Source organism: Dromaius novaehollandiae, chromosome 7, assembly GCF_036370855.1.
Source record: "Dromaius novaehollandiae isolate bDroNov1 chromosome 7, bDroNov1.hap1, whole genome shotgun sequence".
Lineage (NCBI taxonomy): Eukaryota > Metazoa > Chordata > Aves > Casuariiformes > Dromaiidae > Dromaius > Dromaius novaehollandiae.
The window spans coordinates 22,021,554-22,035,561 of NC_088104.1; the positions used below are offsets into that span (position 1 = coordinate 22,021,554).

Here is a 14,008-nt window from a genome sequence, read left to right on the forward strand (position 1 = left end):
TGAAAAAAAAGGTGGGGGGGATTAATTAAATTCAACTTTAGAAATACTGAAAAACATAAAGGCACTACAGACCCTTTTCACTTTGAAGGTATTCATAATACATGCAGCCTTGGATTTATGTTGTCTATTACATCAGATTTTTCCATTACAACATAAACCTAGTATTCTTCCAAAAAAATCTGTTATTGTCATGTTAGACTTCTGAATACTCTCAAGCACCTTTTGAAATATTAAAAAAGTATTTGATAATTAATTCCCAGATTATCACTGCCTTATAGTTAACTACTATTAACTCCATATTAGACATGAGGAATTTTGGAAGAGGTAGAATGACATCACCAAGGCAACAAATCAAGACTGTTGTAGCACTGGAATCAGAAAAATTCATAATTCACATTTCCATGCTTAGTGCCTTCTCTAGCTATACTTCACTTCCAAACTACTTTAAATCACAACATACTCGTAAGAAGTAATTTATGATAGGAAATTTTCAGCAATAGTAATTATTTTCTAAATATAATTGTTATAGGTCAGTCTTGTTCTCTATACCCATTCAACTGATTTGATTTAAATTTTACAATGAACAGCTATTGACCGTGATTTATTTTTTGAATTCAGACTTAAACAAAACAAGCCTGCCTTAACTGACTCCAAAAACGACAACTTATTTTTTATTATGTTTTTATTAAATGACCTTGAAATTACACAGCTGTATTCTAGTTATATCATCAAGCACATGTTAATTATAAAGTTTTGAATATATGAGCATGGGTGTAATTTTCTTCAGGAAATTAAATAAATCATGAAAATGAAAGGATAATAGACCGGAAGGGGATGATAACTCTAAGGAATATATCTGACGTACCTTCAGATGCTGTGACCTGCATAACATTTTTTGCTTCAGTAACAGACGGTTTCTAAGACAAATTGTGCAACAGATTCCTCTGTCTCATCCATAAAAATGGATTAAGGGAAAAAGGGAAGACTGACCAGAGGGAGCAAGAGGTAAATTTGAATGTGCTTTTTTATTCTTATTATTATCTTGTATTATAACCTTGGCAGTGGGAAACTCAGACCATCTCTGAGACCCGGGGAAAGAGCTTTCAGAGCTTCTAGAATGTCAACACGATTTTAAAGGTTGTTTTTGCACATTTGCACAATACCAAATATACGGAAAGGAATGCAAAAGCCAGCAGATTACTGACACAGAATTAGGAAATACAGTTACAGGGAGGCCAAAACATAAGAAAAAAAATCAGAGTAAGAGAAATAACTAACAAAAAAACCAGAATGCTTAGAAAGCTGATCCTCTTGTTTTGAGTTCTAAAACCGATTCAGCAATGCAACATTACTCATTTTATTCAGAATGCAAGTACATGCATACCCTATATGTATATAAAATATGTGCTGCTTTGCTCTCATTTATTTTCATGCTTCATCCTCTCATTTTGGAGTGCTTTTTCACATACATGTACCAAATACTAAAGAATTATTATAAGCCCATTTCATCATGTTAAAAGGTACTTCAAGATGCAGAAGCACTCATAAGTTCTCAATCATTCTCAAAGCATTCCATTTTGTAAAAACACTGTCTGGTACAATAAGTAATGGTCACAAAGCCTGGAGTAACTTAAAACTTTCTTACATTGTCATCAGTTGTTGGTTTATCTATTATCACCTCTGGCAGAAGCTGTCCAGTAGGTGACAAGAGACACGGTGGTACGTCTGCTAAGGAAACCACCCCATTGCAATCCACAGTGCTATGCATCTTCCCATTCACTGGAAACACTGGCAGCCTTCTTGATGTTCTACTGGTCTGGCTAGTGTTACTACTGCGCCGTTCACTGTGCCTGCGCAGCACAAAGAAAGAACCTCTTCTGCTTCCAGTATCTTCGAATGTGCTATGCTCATCATCAGCAAAATCATTTTCAGATCCTACCTCTCTTCCATGATCTCTAAAACTGAAAAGACTTGTTCTGCTATTACGCCTGGGAGAAAACAGGGAGCCACGAACACTCAGTAAAGACTACAAAGGAAACAAAGAAAGTAACTTTAAGATTTTTAAAATACAAAATGCATGTCTATTTATAAAAATATCATTTACGTTCCCTAGGAATCTTTCTGCCGTGTTTTAATTCAGTGCCTCAGGCAGATTTCAGATATGCACTAGAGATGACAGTCATCTGAATGGGTAAATTTATAGTACACCTAAAAATAATTATTGAAGAGAAGAAATGGACATGCAGAGGCCATATAAGTTTCTGTGTCTGTATTAAATAGAAAATCAAGATTTCTAGAAATTCTAATGGCCCATGTAGGTCATGAGTTATATCAAAAAGGTATAAAGCATTTAATACCCTTATTCTTCTCATTGATACTTTATACTTGAATCTTCCTTTTATGAATTAAAAAGGAATGAAAACTCAAGGATTTCAGAATTTCTATTTCAAAAGAACTATGAAAATGTAATGCTGTGCATCATGTTAAGATCCACCAGATCACAAAATGATAACATGAGAAAAGGCAAAATATTTGTTTAGGTATACTCTAGAAAATAATTTCAGTGATGGTGACTGATGCAGCATATATTTAAAATATTGCAAAATTCTTTTTCCTTGGTTGTAATATTTTCCAAAGTTACAGTGAAGTTTGCTGGTTATTACAACTATCTCAGAAATTCAAAAAATGACTACTATTTATAGTACCTGATGGGGTGACGTCAACTGCTTCCCATATGCAAGTCTGTTCGCTTCCAAAGAAAAACGGAATCCTTTCCTTCTGATACTGCCATCTGATTCAGACTTTGGAAGCTTTCCATCCTTCATGTTATCCTCTTCTCCAGAGAGCTCCCTCTGTCTTCTTTTTTTCCTTCTATTCCTCCTCTCTTTGGCACTTTTTGAGCTAACCTTGGATGCTTCTGAATAACTATCTGAAGTTCCACCAATCCCACCGTCACTTTTAAATTTACTCATCTCTGCTGCAGCTGCTGCAATAGCCTGTCATAGCAATTTCTTAATGTAATATCAAGCATATTTAACTACCAGATGCTTTACAATCACAGCATTTTAGCTGTGTTAAGAAAGCAATAGTCCTTGTTTCTGAAATTTTTATCACATAACTTTTATATATGTAGCAAAAGCCTAGATGGGTTTATGCGAAACTTCAAAGCAAATTGTTATGTGCTACAAATACCAAGAAAGAAACAACAGGGCACTTGCGAAAGTTGCCATTCTAATAGAGTTCTACTTTGTGTCTCTATCATGGAGTAACTGTGTTGTGTATAACACGTTCTCGCACAAAGTTCATTAAAAAGAATTGGAAATTAATTAATCTATTAATTAGTTGGAATGAATACAACAGAAGATGAAAGAACTAAACCCCATTATACCTCAGTTTTTATTAATTTAGTTTTGTAAAATAATATTAACTGTTACTGTATTTGAGCTTCCTTAAGTTGCTCTTACTGCTTACTACTTCTAGTCCCTGATTCACTGGAAATAAGGTAAGTATCATAAAGCAGTTAGAAATGTATGGACAAAAATATCTTGAACTCTAATCACGGTCTGAAGTAAATAGCAATATTTAAAAATGTGTTTGTAACACAGTATTGCAATTATTTCTAAGCCAGGAATTTGGTAAATTCAGCATGATAAATTACTAAATACTACACCTAATTAAGAAATGTTAATTTTAAAACTATTCTTCTGATTTGGGGGTAATTTTTATTCTCAGTTCTGAAATTCATTAACACTTTGGACATTAATATTTTCCAAAAGAAAAAAGAGCCATTCTTTTACATATCTCACAAGTGCTCCACATTGATTGCTTTCTCTGTCTTTTCATTGCTGATACATGTATAATCTAACTATTGGTTTTGTTTTGAACAAATAACATACAAAGAATTATACTAAAGTTGAACTCTCATTAAAAAGATACCTGAGCTTCCTCATGCTGCTTTTTCAGCTGTTCAAGCATCTGCTGCCAGTCTGCCTCCCTCTGTTCTGCTTCAACCATAGTTGCTTGATTTTGTTCTTCATAGGCCATGGCAACCACAGCTAAGATCAAGTTAATCAGATAGAAGGAACCCAGAAAAATCACCAGAACAAAAAATATCATGTATGTTTTGCCAACAGCTCGTAATGTCTGGAGGAGAAGAAAAGAAATGATCCAGCTGATGAAGCAAATATGAAATTGATAAGCACTGACTGAATTTGAAAAGTGCGAAAGTGTATTACATAAGAGTTGTTCTTCCTTCTGTAATAAGATTACACGTGCTTTCTAAATTGCAATGTAATCAAAATAAAGGAAACACGAATTTATGTGAGAAAATGCTTGCTTAAGAAACTGGCTGCTTTCAGAGGAACCTATTTTAGTGCCTAATAATGCCTAATAACCTTTAGAAGGAAATAGAGTCAGAGTTTTAATGTAAACCACACTTATTTCACAGTTTCAGTTACACTGAAAATTGTATTAGCATGCCTTCCTCTTGGATTAACCAGAAGAATTAAATATGGCACAATCAATAGCAATAATATAAAAGCAAATGCTTACTACTATTACAGATTTTTGCATACCATATAATGAAAGGTTATGGCAAGAAAAGTCTATATACCAAGACACGTATTCTTAGCTACCAAAAATGGGATTCAAGGTACAAAAGTTAAGACTCAGATTTTGCTGTCACAGGATCTTCTTACAACTCAGTACTAAGTTTTTGAAGATCTTGTTATAAGGCATTAAATGAAACACATGCTGAAGACTGAAAGAAAGGTTCAGAAAAACTTGCATAGTTCTACAGAAATCATGAGAGATTCTGTAATAACTGCCCAAGTATTCGCTCAATTTTGTAACTGAACTTGCTTTCTTTGAGAAATATGGTTCATCTGAAATTGCTAACAATATCAATGGTAAGTAATATAAAGACCCTTTCCACATTTATTTTGATTTTAGGCCAGTAAGACACCAAACAATTTTTGCTACATACTCACCAGCTGATAAAGATTTTCCCAGTAATCCTGTGTCATCAGTCGAAACAATGACAGGAAAGCCCAACTGAATGTGTCAAAGCTAGTATACCCATAGTTGGGGTTTCTTCCAGCTTTCACACAGATAAACTCTTCTGGACATTTACTAGAAAAAATGTAAAGCGATGCAAATAAAAAACAGGTAACGCTGAAATTGTTTTAAAATTATTGTATAATGAGTTTCTAATAAAAACTCATTAGATTTAATTTGTGAAGGGGCTGCCATTTGTGGCTTAAAATATGTTAAGAGTTAGTGAGGAAATGAACAAAGTATTCTTTTAAAAAGCCAAAAAAGACCCAACAAAAAAAAAAGAATATTTTTCCTCCAACCTTCTTTCACCATTATGTACACAATAAAACTTATTCTCAACAGTTTGAATTATCTTTACATATACCACTTCAATGGGAATAATATATTCATTCAGCACAGAGGTTCCATAAGATGAACACTTCCATGTAAAAAAGAAAGTCAACACAGATATTTTAGTAAGCGACCCAGTGCAATTTCATGCTAAATTTCATCTGCCAGCGGGGTTGGCATATCAGCTTTCTTAGTAGTTTGTGAATTAGTCAAGTGGAATTAACAGATTCTACCATTTCCAAAAAAAGAAGTAACTGTCATAGTGATATTTTTCTCTTAAAACTGTCCGTATCAGTTTTGATAGTAGGCGACCCAATATCATTATCAACTGTAGGCAGATTGTTGCTGTTGTGATTCCACTCCTGAGGGCTGGAAGAGGTTCAGTTCTTCAAAACCTCCACAGAAAACCACTATAAAGGTTGCTTTGTGTGTGTGTGTGTGTGTGTGTGTGCGCATTATATGAGTATTTACACACACATAGACTTAGCACACAGACATAAAACTTTCTGATATATACTTACATCTGTAATATGTTAATATTATATATAAATATACATGCTTATGAAAAAGATTAAGTATATCTGTTTTGAAGATACAAGCATCCCAGAACAATGGATAAATTGGTTTATCATTAGCATCTAGTAACCTGTGATCCTGTTGCAAAGAATCGTTACAAAGAGAGACCAAGACAGTGCCATGCATGCCATTCATAAAGAGAAGCATCCTGAAGATGTTTTCCCAAAAGTCTGTCATAAGTCCCAGCGCAAAGTAAATAACAGATTTGTCTACTTTAGAGATGAGAAACAGGATGAAATCTTTGATATAAAAGTATGTTCTTAAGTCATTCACAATGCAAGATCTATCAGTTGAAATGGAATTTTCTAGTTACATAAGAATTTTTAAAGGAAATTCACATCAAAGTATTTCTCCTTAGTATTTTTACTAGTTCAAGTGTTAACTCACGATGAAGGGCTATGGACTGTTGATAGCAAAGTTAGGTAAATTAGCTTTTTAACTTCACAGTGATAATTTCTATATTCTGTTTAGACAAATGGTAATGTGTAATTTTCAGTATATCTTACCCTGCATCTGAGCTATTGCCACAAAGCAGGTAATCCTTTTGTCCTTCGAGACGATAAAAATGACCTAAAGAAAACAACAGTGGTAAATTATAATAAGTAAACTAAAGGAGTATGACACTAAATTACAGTAATATATGACAAATATCAGAAGCTGCAATACCAATTTGTTACAGAAAAAAAATGTTCCTTCAAATAACTGACCTGTGATATTCTGACTTAATTTGATTTCTTCCCACTCTCTTTCCAGAGCCCTAGGGTATGCTTCATTTGAACCTGTTTATACTGATTTATATGTCAATCAAAACAAGACCACTATCATATTGTGTTTGATGACATGTATTCTGATAGACCACATCACAGGCCCTATCGCAGCAAAAATACCAAAATGACTTCCACATCACCACCACCAGGTGATGTAATTTTCCTTCAAGAACTAGTTAAGAGAATGACATGCTTACTTTACTTATGCACTATTTTTACAAAAGAGACTTCATTTCTGTTTCACATTTTCCCCACATCCCCCATATCTTCCCACATCCCCTTAGAGACTTGTCCTACTTATGGTACACCTGCACCCCAAAAGGGACCTGCAAACAAACTATAAGCTTCCTCAAGGAAATTTTTTTCTTCCTTTCACCAGCATTCTTTCGACAGTTCTTTTGTAGTAGATGGAACCACTTACAGAACAAAGGGATATATATACACATTTCTCCCTCCTGCACAGATAGGAAGAGACATGGCTACAAATGGCAGGAAATCCTTTTCTGGGGGGAGAGACTGGAGGGGAGGGTTAAGATTAACATACTTTCAAGTTATCATGGTTTGAATGTTCACATTCTCCCATTACAACAGCAGCCTTATGAAAATTCAGCAGGGACAAATGCGTGCACCTGGGAAGGAAGAGCCCCTTGCAAGAATATACACAGGCTGGGGAACAGCTCTGCAGAAGAGGGCCTGAGGGTCTTGGCAGGCGGACAGACAGCGAGCTGAAGGTAAGCCAGCAGTGCGTCCTGGCAGCCAAGAAGGGCAACAGCCCCCAGCACTGCATTATCAGGAGCCCAGCCGGCAGGGTGAGGGAAGCGATTTTGCCCCTCTACACAGCACTCGTTAGACCCTATCTGGAATATTGTGCCCAGGTTTGGATCCCCCAATACAAGAGAGACATTGATAAGCTGGAGCAAATTCAGCAGAAGGTCACCAAGACTAAGAGGGGGCTGGAGAGGGGGCTTGTCCTGAGAAGAGGGGTTGAGGGACCTGGGCTTGTGCAGCCTGGAGAAGGGAAGGCTTCAGAGACACCTAAGGGCAGCCTTCCAGTACCGATGAGGAGGTTATCAAGGAGAGAGAGCCAGGTTCATGACACTAATGTGAGGCAGGATAGTGACAGGCAACGGGCATAAGCTGAAACAAGAGAGGTTCACATCGGATATAAGGAGAAATTTTTCCACACAAGGACATCCAGGCATTGGAACAGGTTGCCCACAGAGGTTGTACAGTCTCTGTCCTTGGAAGTTTTCAAGACCAGACTGCCTAAAGCCATGAGCAGCCTGGTCTGATCTCCTGGATGACCCTGCTTTGAGGAGCAGGTTGAGCTAGAGACTTCCTGATGTTCTTTCCAACCTGAATTTTCCATGTTCCTAAAGAGACAGATCTGGAAGAACTCTCATCCCCACTAAATTTTCCATCATCCTCGATTAACATCTTTTATGTACCTTTCACATTGACTAAAAGTATTGGTTTTCACAAGATAAAACATTTTTGTAGTCTTTAAGTGGTCAAAAACAGCTCACAGTGTGAAGAATGTATGAAGATGTGAGGATTCTAAAACTGGTCACTTGAATCAAATTCAGTAATGCCAGAATTCTACCATTCAGGAACAGTATTTATACACTGTTCGAAAAAAGATAATCCTGTCTCTTTTGTAATATCTTTAGACTCGGCCACAGCTCTCAATGTTCAGATATTCATCTAAAATGCCAGGAAATGATACTTTGACACGTGGATCCAAGATCTGTGCATATCTTCTCAAAAAGTGAATCTGGCCATGCCTTTTTCCTTAATAACTGAAGAGGTACAGGTGCTAGGAAAAGCCACTAGAGGGCATCACGATCAGAAACAGCTGACCAGCATAAGATAAACCAACAGAAATTTTAGAAGGACTTGCAGCTGAGCCTGGTGAAATTACTACACAACTGACACATGTACAAATGCTTGAAAACAGGCTACGAGAGAATGGAGGACTACAAACATCATTATATGGAACTGTCTTGCTTGCATAAGCACTCTGTAGAGACTACAAGCAAAGTCAATGGTTGTAGCATAGGAAATAATTGACATTCTGGGAGATTTTAGTGCTTTCTGATTTTGGTTGCTATTTAATGGGAAAAGGAAATAGAAAACCTACGCACTCTCTGTGAAGAGAGATTTCACAAATGTTCTACAGCATATCAGCCAAAACTGCATACAACACTGATAAATGGCTCTATCACCATTCCATTTCCTTTCTTAGCAAAACAAATTAGCTAAAATGACAGGCTGCACAGAAAATATAAATATAGTCACAAAATTTCCAGAACTTCAAGAATTTAGAAGTACAGAAAGAATATCTAAAAATATAGGAAACAGCAGAGAACTTTAAAGCTCATTTTTAAGAAAGGAAGGGAACGGGACTCAACAAAACTTAAACAACTGTATTTTCTTTCACTTCAGGGCCAGTGAACCATTATTCTACCAATTGCTTATTACTTAAATACATTACTTTTCCAATTAATTACTTAGCAAGACCCTGTAAATCCACCTCCACTACAAACACATACACAAAAATGAATTAAATTTTTGGCAATTAAGAGTTATTATACTACATCTCGTGGTTCTGTCTGTGCTATTACTTTACTGGTGCCGTTACTTAAATAGATGAAAATAAAAAAATCTACATGTTTCTGAACTGACCTGAATGTTAGCACTTCAGTCTACAGATATTAGAACCATTAAAAAATATCTGGGCACACACGTCCTTGTCACTCCCCTTGGAAACAAACAATACCCCCTGCTACTCCAACAGATGAATACCATCTCTTCCCCAACTATCGCAATCTCTATTTGCCAAGTGACTTCTTTATTTCATGGACATGAAAGGGTTTCTTATCTCTGCCTAATTATAAAGCCCATCTTAACTAAGAAATCTCTGATACTTATTTCACCCTCTCATGTTTTATTTATAATCTAAAGATATGTCACATGGCGTTATGAGCAGAGGCTGAGAATTAGTTTTGTTCAGCCTTGAGAAGAGTAAGGGGGGAACTTAATACTACCTGTAACTACCTAATGGAAGACTGCAGAGAAGATGGAGCCCTGCTCTTCTCAGAGGCACACAGTGGAAGAATAAGAGGCAGGAAGAATAAGTAGGGACATGGGAAATTTTGTATTAATACAAAAAAAGAGTTTAACATGAGGTTAGCCAAACATTAGAACAGGCTGCCCACAGAGGCCGTGGAATCTCCATCCTTGGAGATATTCGAAATTTGGCCAGACAAGGCCCCGAGCAACCTGCTCTGATTGGACCTGCTTTTGTGATACATTTGGACTAGATTATCTCTGGAGGTCACTTCTGTGATGTGAAAGCTAGCCTAACCCTATAAATATGTTACAAACTGCAGTTAGGAGAAAGAAAATCATGTCAGCATGAATTTAGACTGCAATATATAAAAATCCCTACTCTGTGATCCTATTTAATTGCTTTTTATCTTTAGGCACTAGCAGTCTGATTTGTCCTATAAAAAGGTAATCTAATGCGTGTGTGTGTGTGTGCATGTATGTGCTTAGAAAAAAATATTTTAGCAAGTTACAGTAGAATTTCTTACTTTCATCCTCAATGTATGCCGCCCAATCAAACACTGTATCATTGAAGTATGGAGCTACGTATTTTTCAAAAGATGACGAATTTTTGGACGGCCACAACAAACACTTATTCTTCAAATTGCCCATGAACAGCTGCAGTCCTACTAGTGCAAATACACTCAGGCAAAACACAGTCAAAATCATTACATCTGAGAGCTTCTTCACAGACTGAATTAGGGCTCCCACAATAGTCTTCAAGCCTGCAAATAAAAGCAGATTTTTGCTATAATATTAAACATCTACCTAAGCTAAAATGCAAGTTACTCGAAGACACTATTAAAGATCATGCACAGCTTCACAAAATAGTCTTAAAATATTTTTCAAAGGAAAAAGGTATAATAAGCTTCATAGTTCATGAGAAATTAAATTGAAACTATGAATGGGAATGAATAGCACACATTCCAAAGCACTTGCTCTTCAAATAAACAAGTAATGCTTCTATTCATGCTCTCTGTACATGTTAACTCCACGTAAAGGAACACTGCTCCAGTTTTAATTTTCTTCTGGATGCCTCTTGCTCCAAACCTTTGCCAGTGTCCTTTTCCAAAACACAATATATTGGTTCTATAATAGTAAACAAAAACAAAACACAATTGCATTATAGTAATTTCAATGATTGCATTCTAATGCATCCTATTCAGCTGGAGGTGGTTTGGTGAAGATAGGCATCTTAAGAGAATAAATACATCATGCAATTACCATGCTATTCTTTATTATCTTATTCCTCCATCTTTATTAGAGATTCAACTTTCAAAACAGATTGAAATTTTCCATCCCAAATATCTTCCGTTAATGGTAACATTCATATTAGTATGAGAAAAATGAAAAAAGAATTTATTTTGATTCTTAATGTGGGAGAGAAAATCTGACATCATGAAATGGAAATACACGCAGACTATATAATTCAATTTCTCATGCAAGAATGAATTAAACTCTGAGGCTGAGTGTTTTAAAGTATTAGGAAAAAAGGAATCTTAAGATGAAAATCTGGATACTTGTGTCAAAAACATTAATTCAGCTTCTCTGGAAATACAGTCAGTCTCAGTGTTTAACCTAGCTCTCACCTGGAATGACTGATATTGTTTTCAAAGCTCGGAGAACTCTGAATGTTCTCAACGCTGAGACATTGCCCAGGTCCACAAACTCTGTCAGATATCTGTAGTAAGGGATTCCACACACAAACACAATGACAGCACACACAAAATTAAACAGAGGTGATGTAGAGGGCCTACCATTTTACACATTTACTTCTTACCTGGGATTACAGAAATAGTTTTCAAAGCTCTCAATACTCTGAAAGTTCGAAGAGCTGAAACATTGCCTAGGTTTACAAATTCTGTTATATACCTGTAGGATTAAATCACAGTTATTCAGAATTGAGGCAGAGTGTACACTACTTACCTGGACCTGTAATCCAGACTTTTTTTGGAAGGGGCAACTTTAAATGGAAGACTTACATTCATATTTTCCTGTAACTTCCATTGAAGTTTTCCCTAAGAAACATATGCTTAAGTATTTCCACTGAATGTAAATGAAAAATGAAATGGATTACCCTGATATTACTATTTAAATATTATTTAAAATAAACTGTTTAGGGGTAACTTCTCTTTTGTACTATGAGGTAGTATACTGATTCTGTTGTATGGTACATCAGTGCAAAATATTAAAATGGGAAAGGTTGAAATATGTTTTGATCACAACTCATTTTAAATGAGCTACAGTGACTCAAACAAATTATCACACGTTCAAAAAAAAGTTTTGATTGATATTTCAATTTAAAGAAAAATTATATACTTACGCAAAAGAAATGACAATGAAATCAAGCCAGTTCCAGGGATCACGAAGGCAAGTAAAAGCATCTACACAGAAGCCTCTTGCGAGGATTTTTACCAGAAATTCAAAAGTATAAATTCCAGTGAAAGTATACCTAAAAGAAACAATCCAAGCAAAAGTTTAAGATTGTCATTCAGTGATACAGTGTCACAGTCATAAAGGAGAATCACTCAAACCTGGTATTATTACATGGATCGTAATGGCAGTTACAAAACTACAAAAAGTATGATTGTTTTTCCCACCATTCTTCAGCAAGATTATGGGATTCTGTATCTGAAACATATTCTTGCAGTTTCTGGCATACAAAATGATGAAAATTCAACTTGGTACAAGTAGTAATAATAATAATAATAACAAGAAGAAAGTATTTTTGCTCAAGTAAAAATTTCAGCATGGTCAGCATTTCAGAAATAAAATCCATACATGGCTAAGTGAAACAGCATTTACTACAGTGCCTTGATGGTTGACCACACAAACTTGAGAATGTCAAAAAATAATCCTGAGCCAACAGACACTTTCTCTAAAGAGGCTGGGTTTTCCATTTTTAGGTTTTGTTAAAGAAAATGAGGGTGTTTCACTGTAGACTGCATCTACTGTAGAAAGCATCTTCCACACTAAAAAGCAGCAGTTTTAGTTTGAATAGCTATTCCCTTTCTGTCTATCTTTCCTTCTTTCTTTCTTCTTTCCTTTTTTATACAAAGTAAAATAAAAATGCTACAGGAACACCTCAAGAGGGAGACTGCATAAAAATATTCCAGGTACAAACATTCTGACCAAGAGCATTAATTAGTTTTGTTCAAGCAAAATGTTAACAGTATCACAGCTTCTTCTTTCACAGAACTTGCAGGCCTGTGGTGGTTTCAGTTACAGCCAGGACCAAACCGTAGGTTAGAAAAAGGAGAATACTAGTTTTGTTCATAACAATAAATAAAACTATGTGGTTTAGGTCTTAATTTAGCTTTTGATTTTTGAAACCTTTTAAAAAATGTTAACTAATGAAGACTCTTTTTTTTTTTTTTTTTTTTTTTTTTAAGTATACTTACTCTACGTTCTTTGTCCAGTCTGGAAGGTTACTCCATGTCATAAAGACACAGTTTGTCAAAATAGTGAGCATAATGAACATGCTGAATAATGTTGACTGTAGTTAAGGAACACACTCTTTTTTATGTTGAATTTGTATCATATAAAACAGGAGGAACTTTCCAGCCTATATAATATTGACAACAGATATGATACAAATCATTTTAATAGCATTAACAATGTCATAAATAATGTAAAGATGTTTCATGTTAATGACAATGGCTATAACAATAATTCCGTAATCGAGGTGTACGTTATGCATCCCTTCCTCTGAATTTAATCCAAGAGTTAAAGTCATAAATTTTAGCTCTGCTTCATTTTGAGAGAAACAGTTAAGGACAGGAACACATTTAAATATGTACTAAAACAAACAATCTAGTGTTATTAAATATTAAAAAAGACCAGTAATAATTTTAACAAACCACTTGAAAAGGATATGAATGAACCAAAATCTTTATAGCTAGTCTTCTAAGAATATTGAAAGGAGATAAAAGGTACAAGGCAGATGTGGCACTGAACCTGAAGATTGTCCTCCCTTTATTCAATACTATAAACGTCTTTGAAAAAGAAAAGGGAAAAGATTAGAAAATTCAGGATAGATGCCTGCAATCTTCGCATAAATAAAGAGAGGCTGCACCTAACACAGATCTGAGTGATCACATTTATTTTCAGCAGAACTTTGAAAGCAAACATTAGGTTCTAAATTTTGATATGAGCAATGAAAATCATACATT

General features: G+C 35.3%; 1 protein-coding gene across 4 annotated transcripts in view; it reads right to left on the minus strand.

Moving 5' to 3' along the window:
- The window catches only part of LOC112979715 (sodium channel protein type 2 subunit alpha-like), a 50,846-nt gene extending 37,524 nt beyond the window's left edge, over positions 1–13,322 (minus strand). For 3 of the 4 annotated variants that reach the window (XM_064514878.1, XM_064514877.1, XM_064514879.1), the window contains exons 1-9: positions 13,238–13,322; positions 12,160–12,288; positions 11,426–11,517; positions 10,325–10,561; positions 6,468–6,531; positions 4,989–5,130; positions 3,937–4,143; positions 2,706–2,996; positions 1,646–2,026 (exon numbers count right to left, since the gene is read on the minus strand). In XM_064514878.1, the coding sequence (XP_064370948.1) occupies positions 1,646–2,026; positions 2,706–2,996; positions 3,937–4,143; positions 4,989–5,130; positions 6,468–6,531; positions 10,325–10,561; positions 11,426–11,517; positions 12,160–12,288; positions 13,238–13,317 (1,623 nt within the window). In that variant the 5' untranslated portion in view covers positions 13,318–13,322. Of the gene's footprint in view, positions 1–1,645; positions 2,027–2,705; positions 2,997–3,936; positions 4,144–4,988; positions 5,131–6,467; positions 6,532–10,324; positions 10,562–11,425; positions 11,518–11,616; positions 11,709–12,159; positions 12,289–13,237 lie in introns of all 4 variants that reach the window. The other variant, XM_026094108.2, reaches the window with a different exon arrangement.
- Between the last annotated feature and the right edge of the window lie 686 nt (positions 13,323–14,008).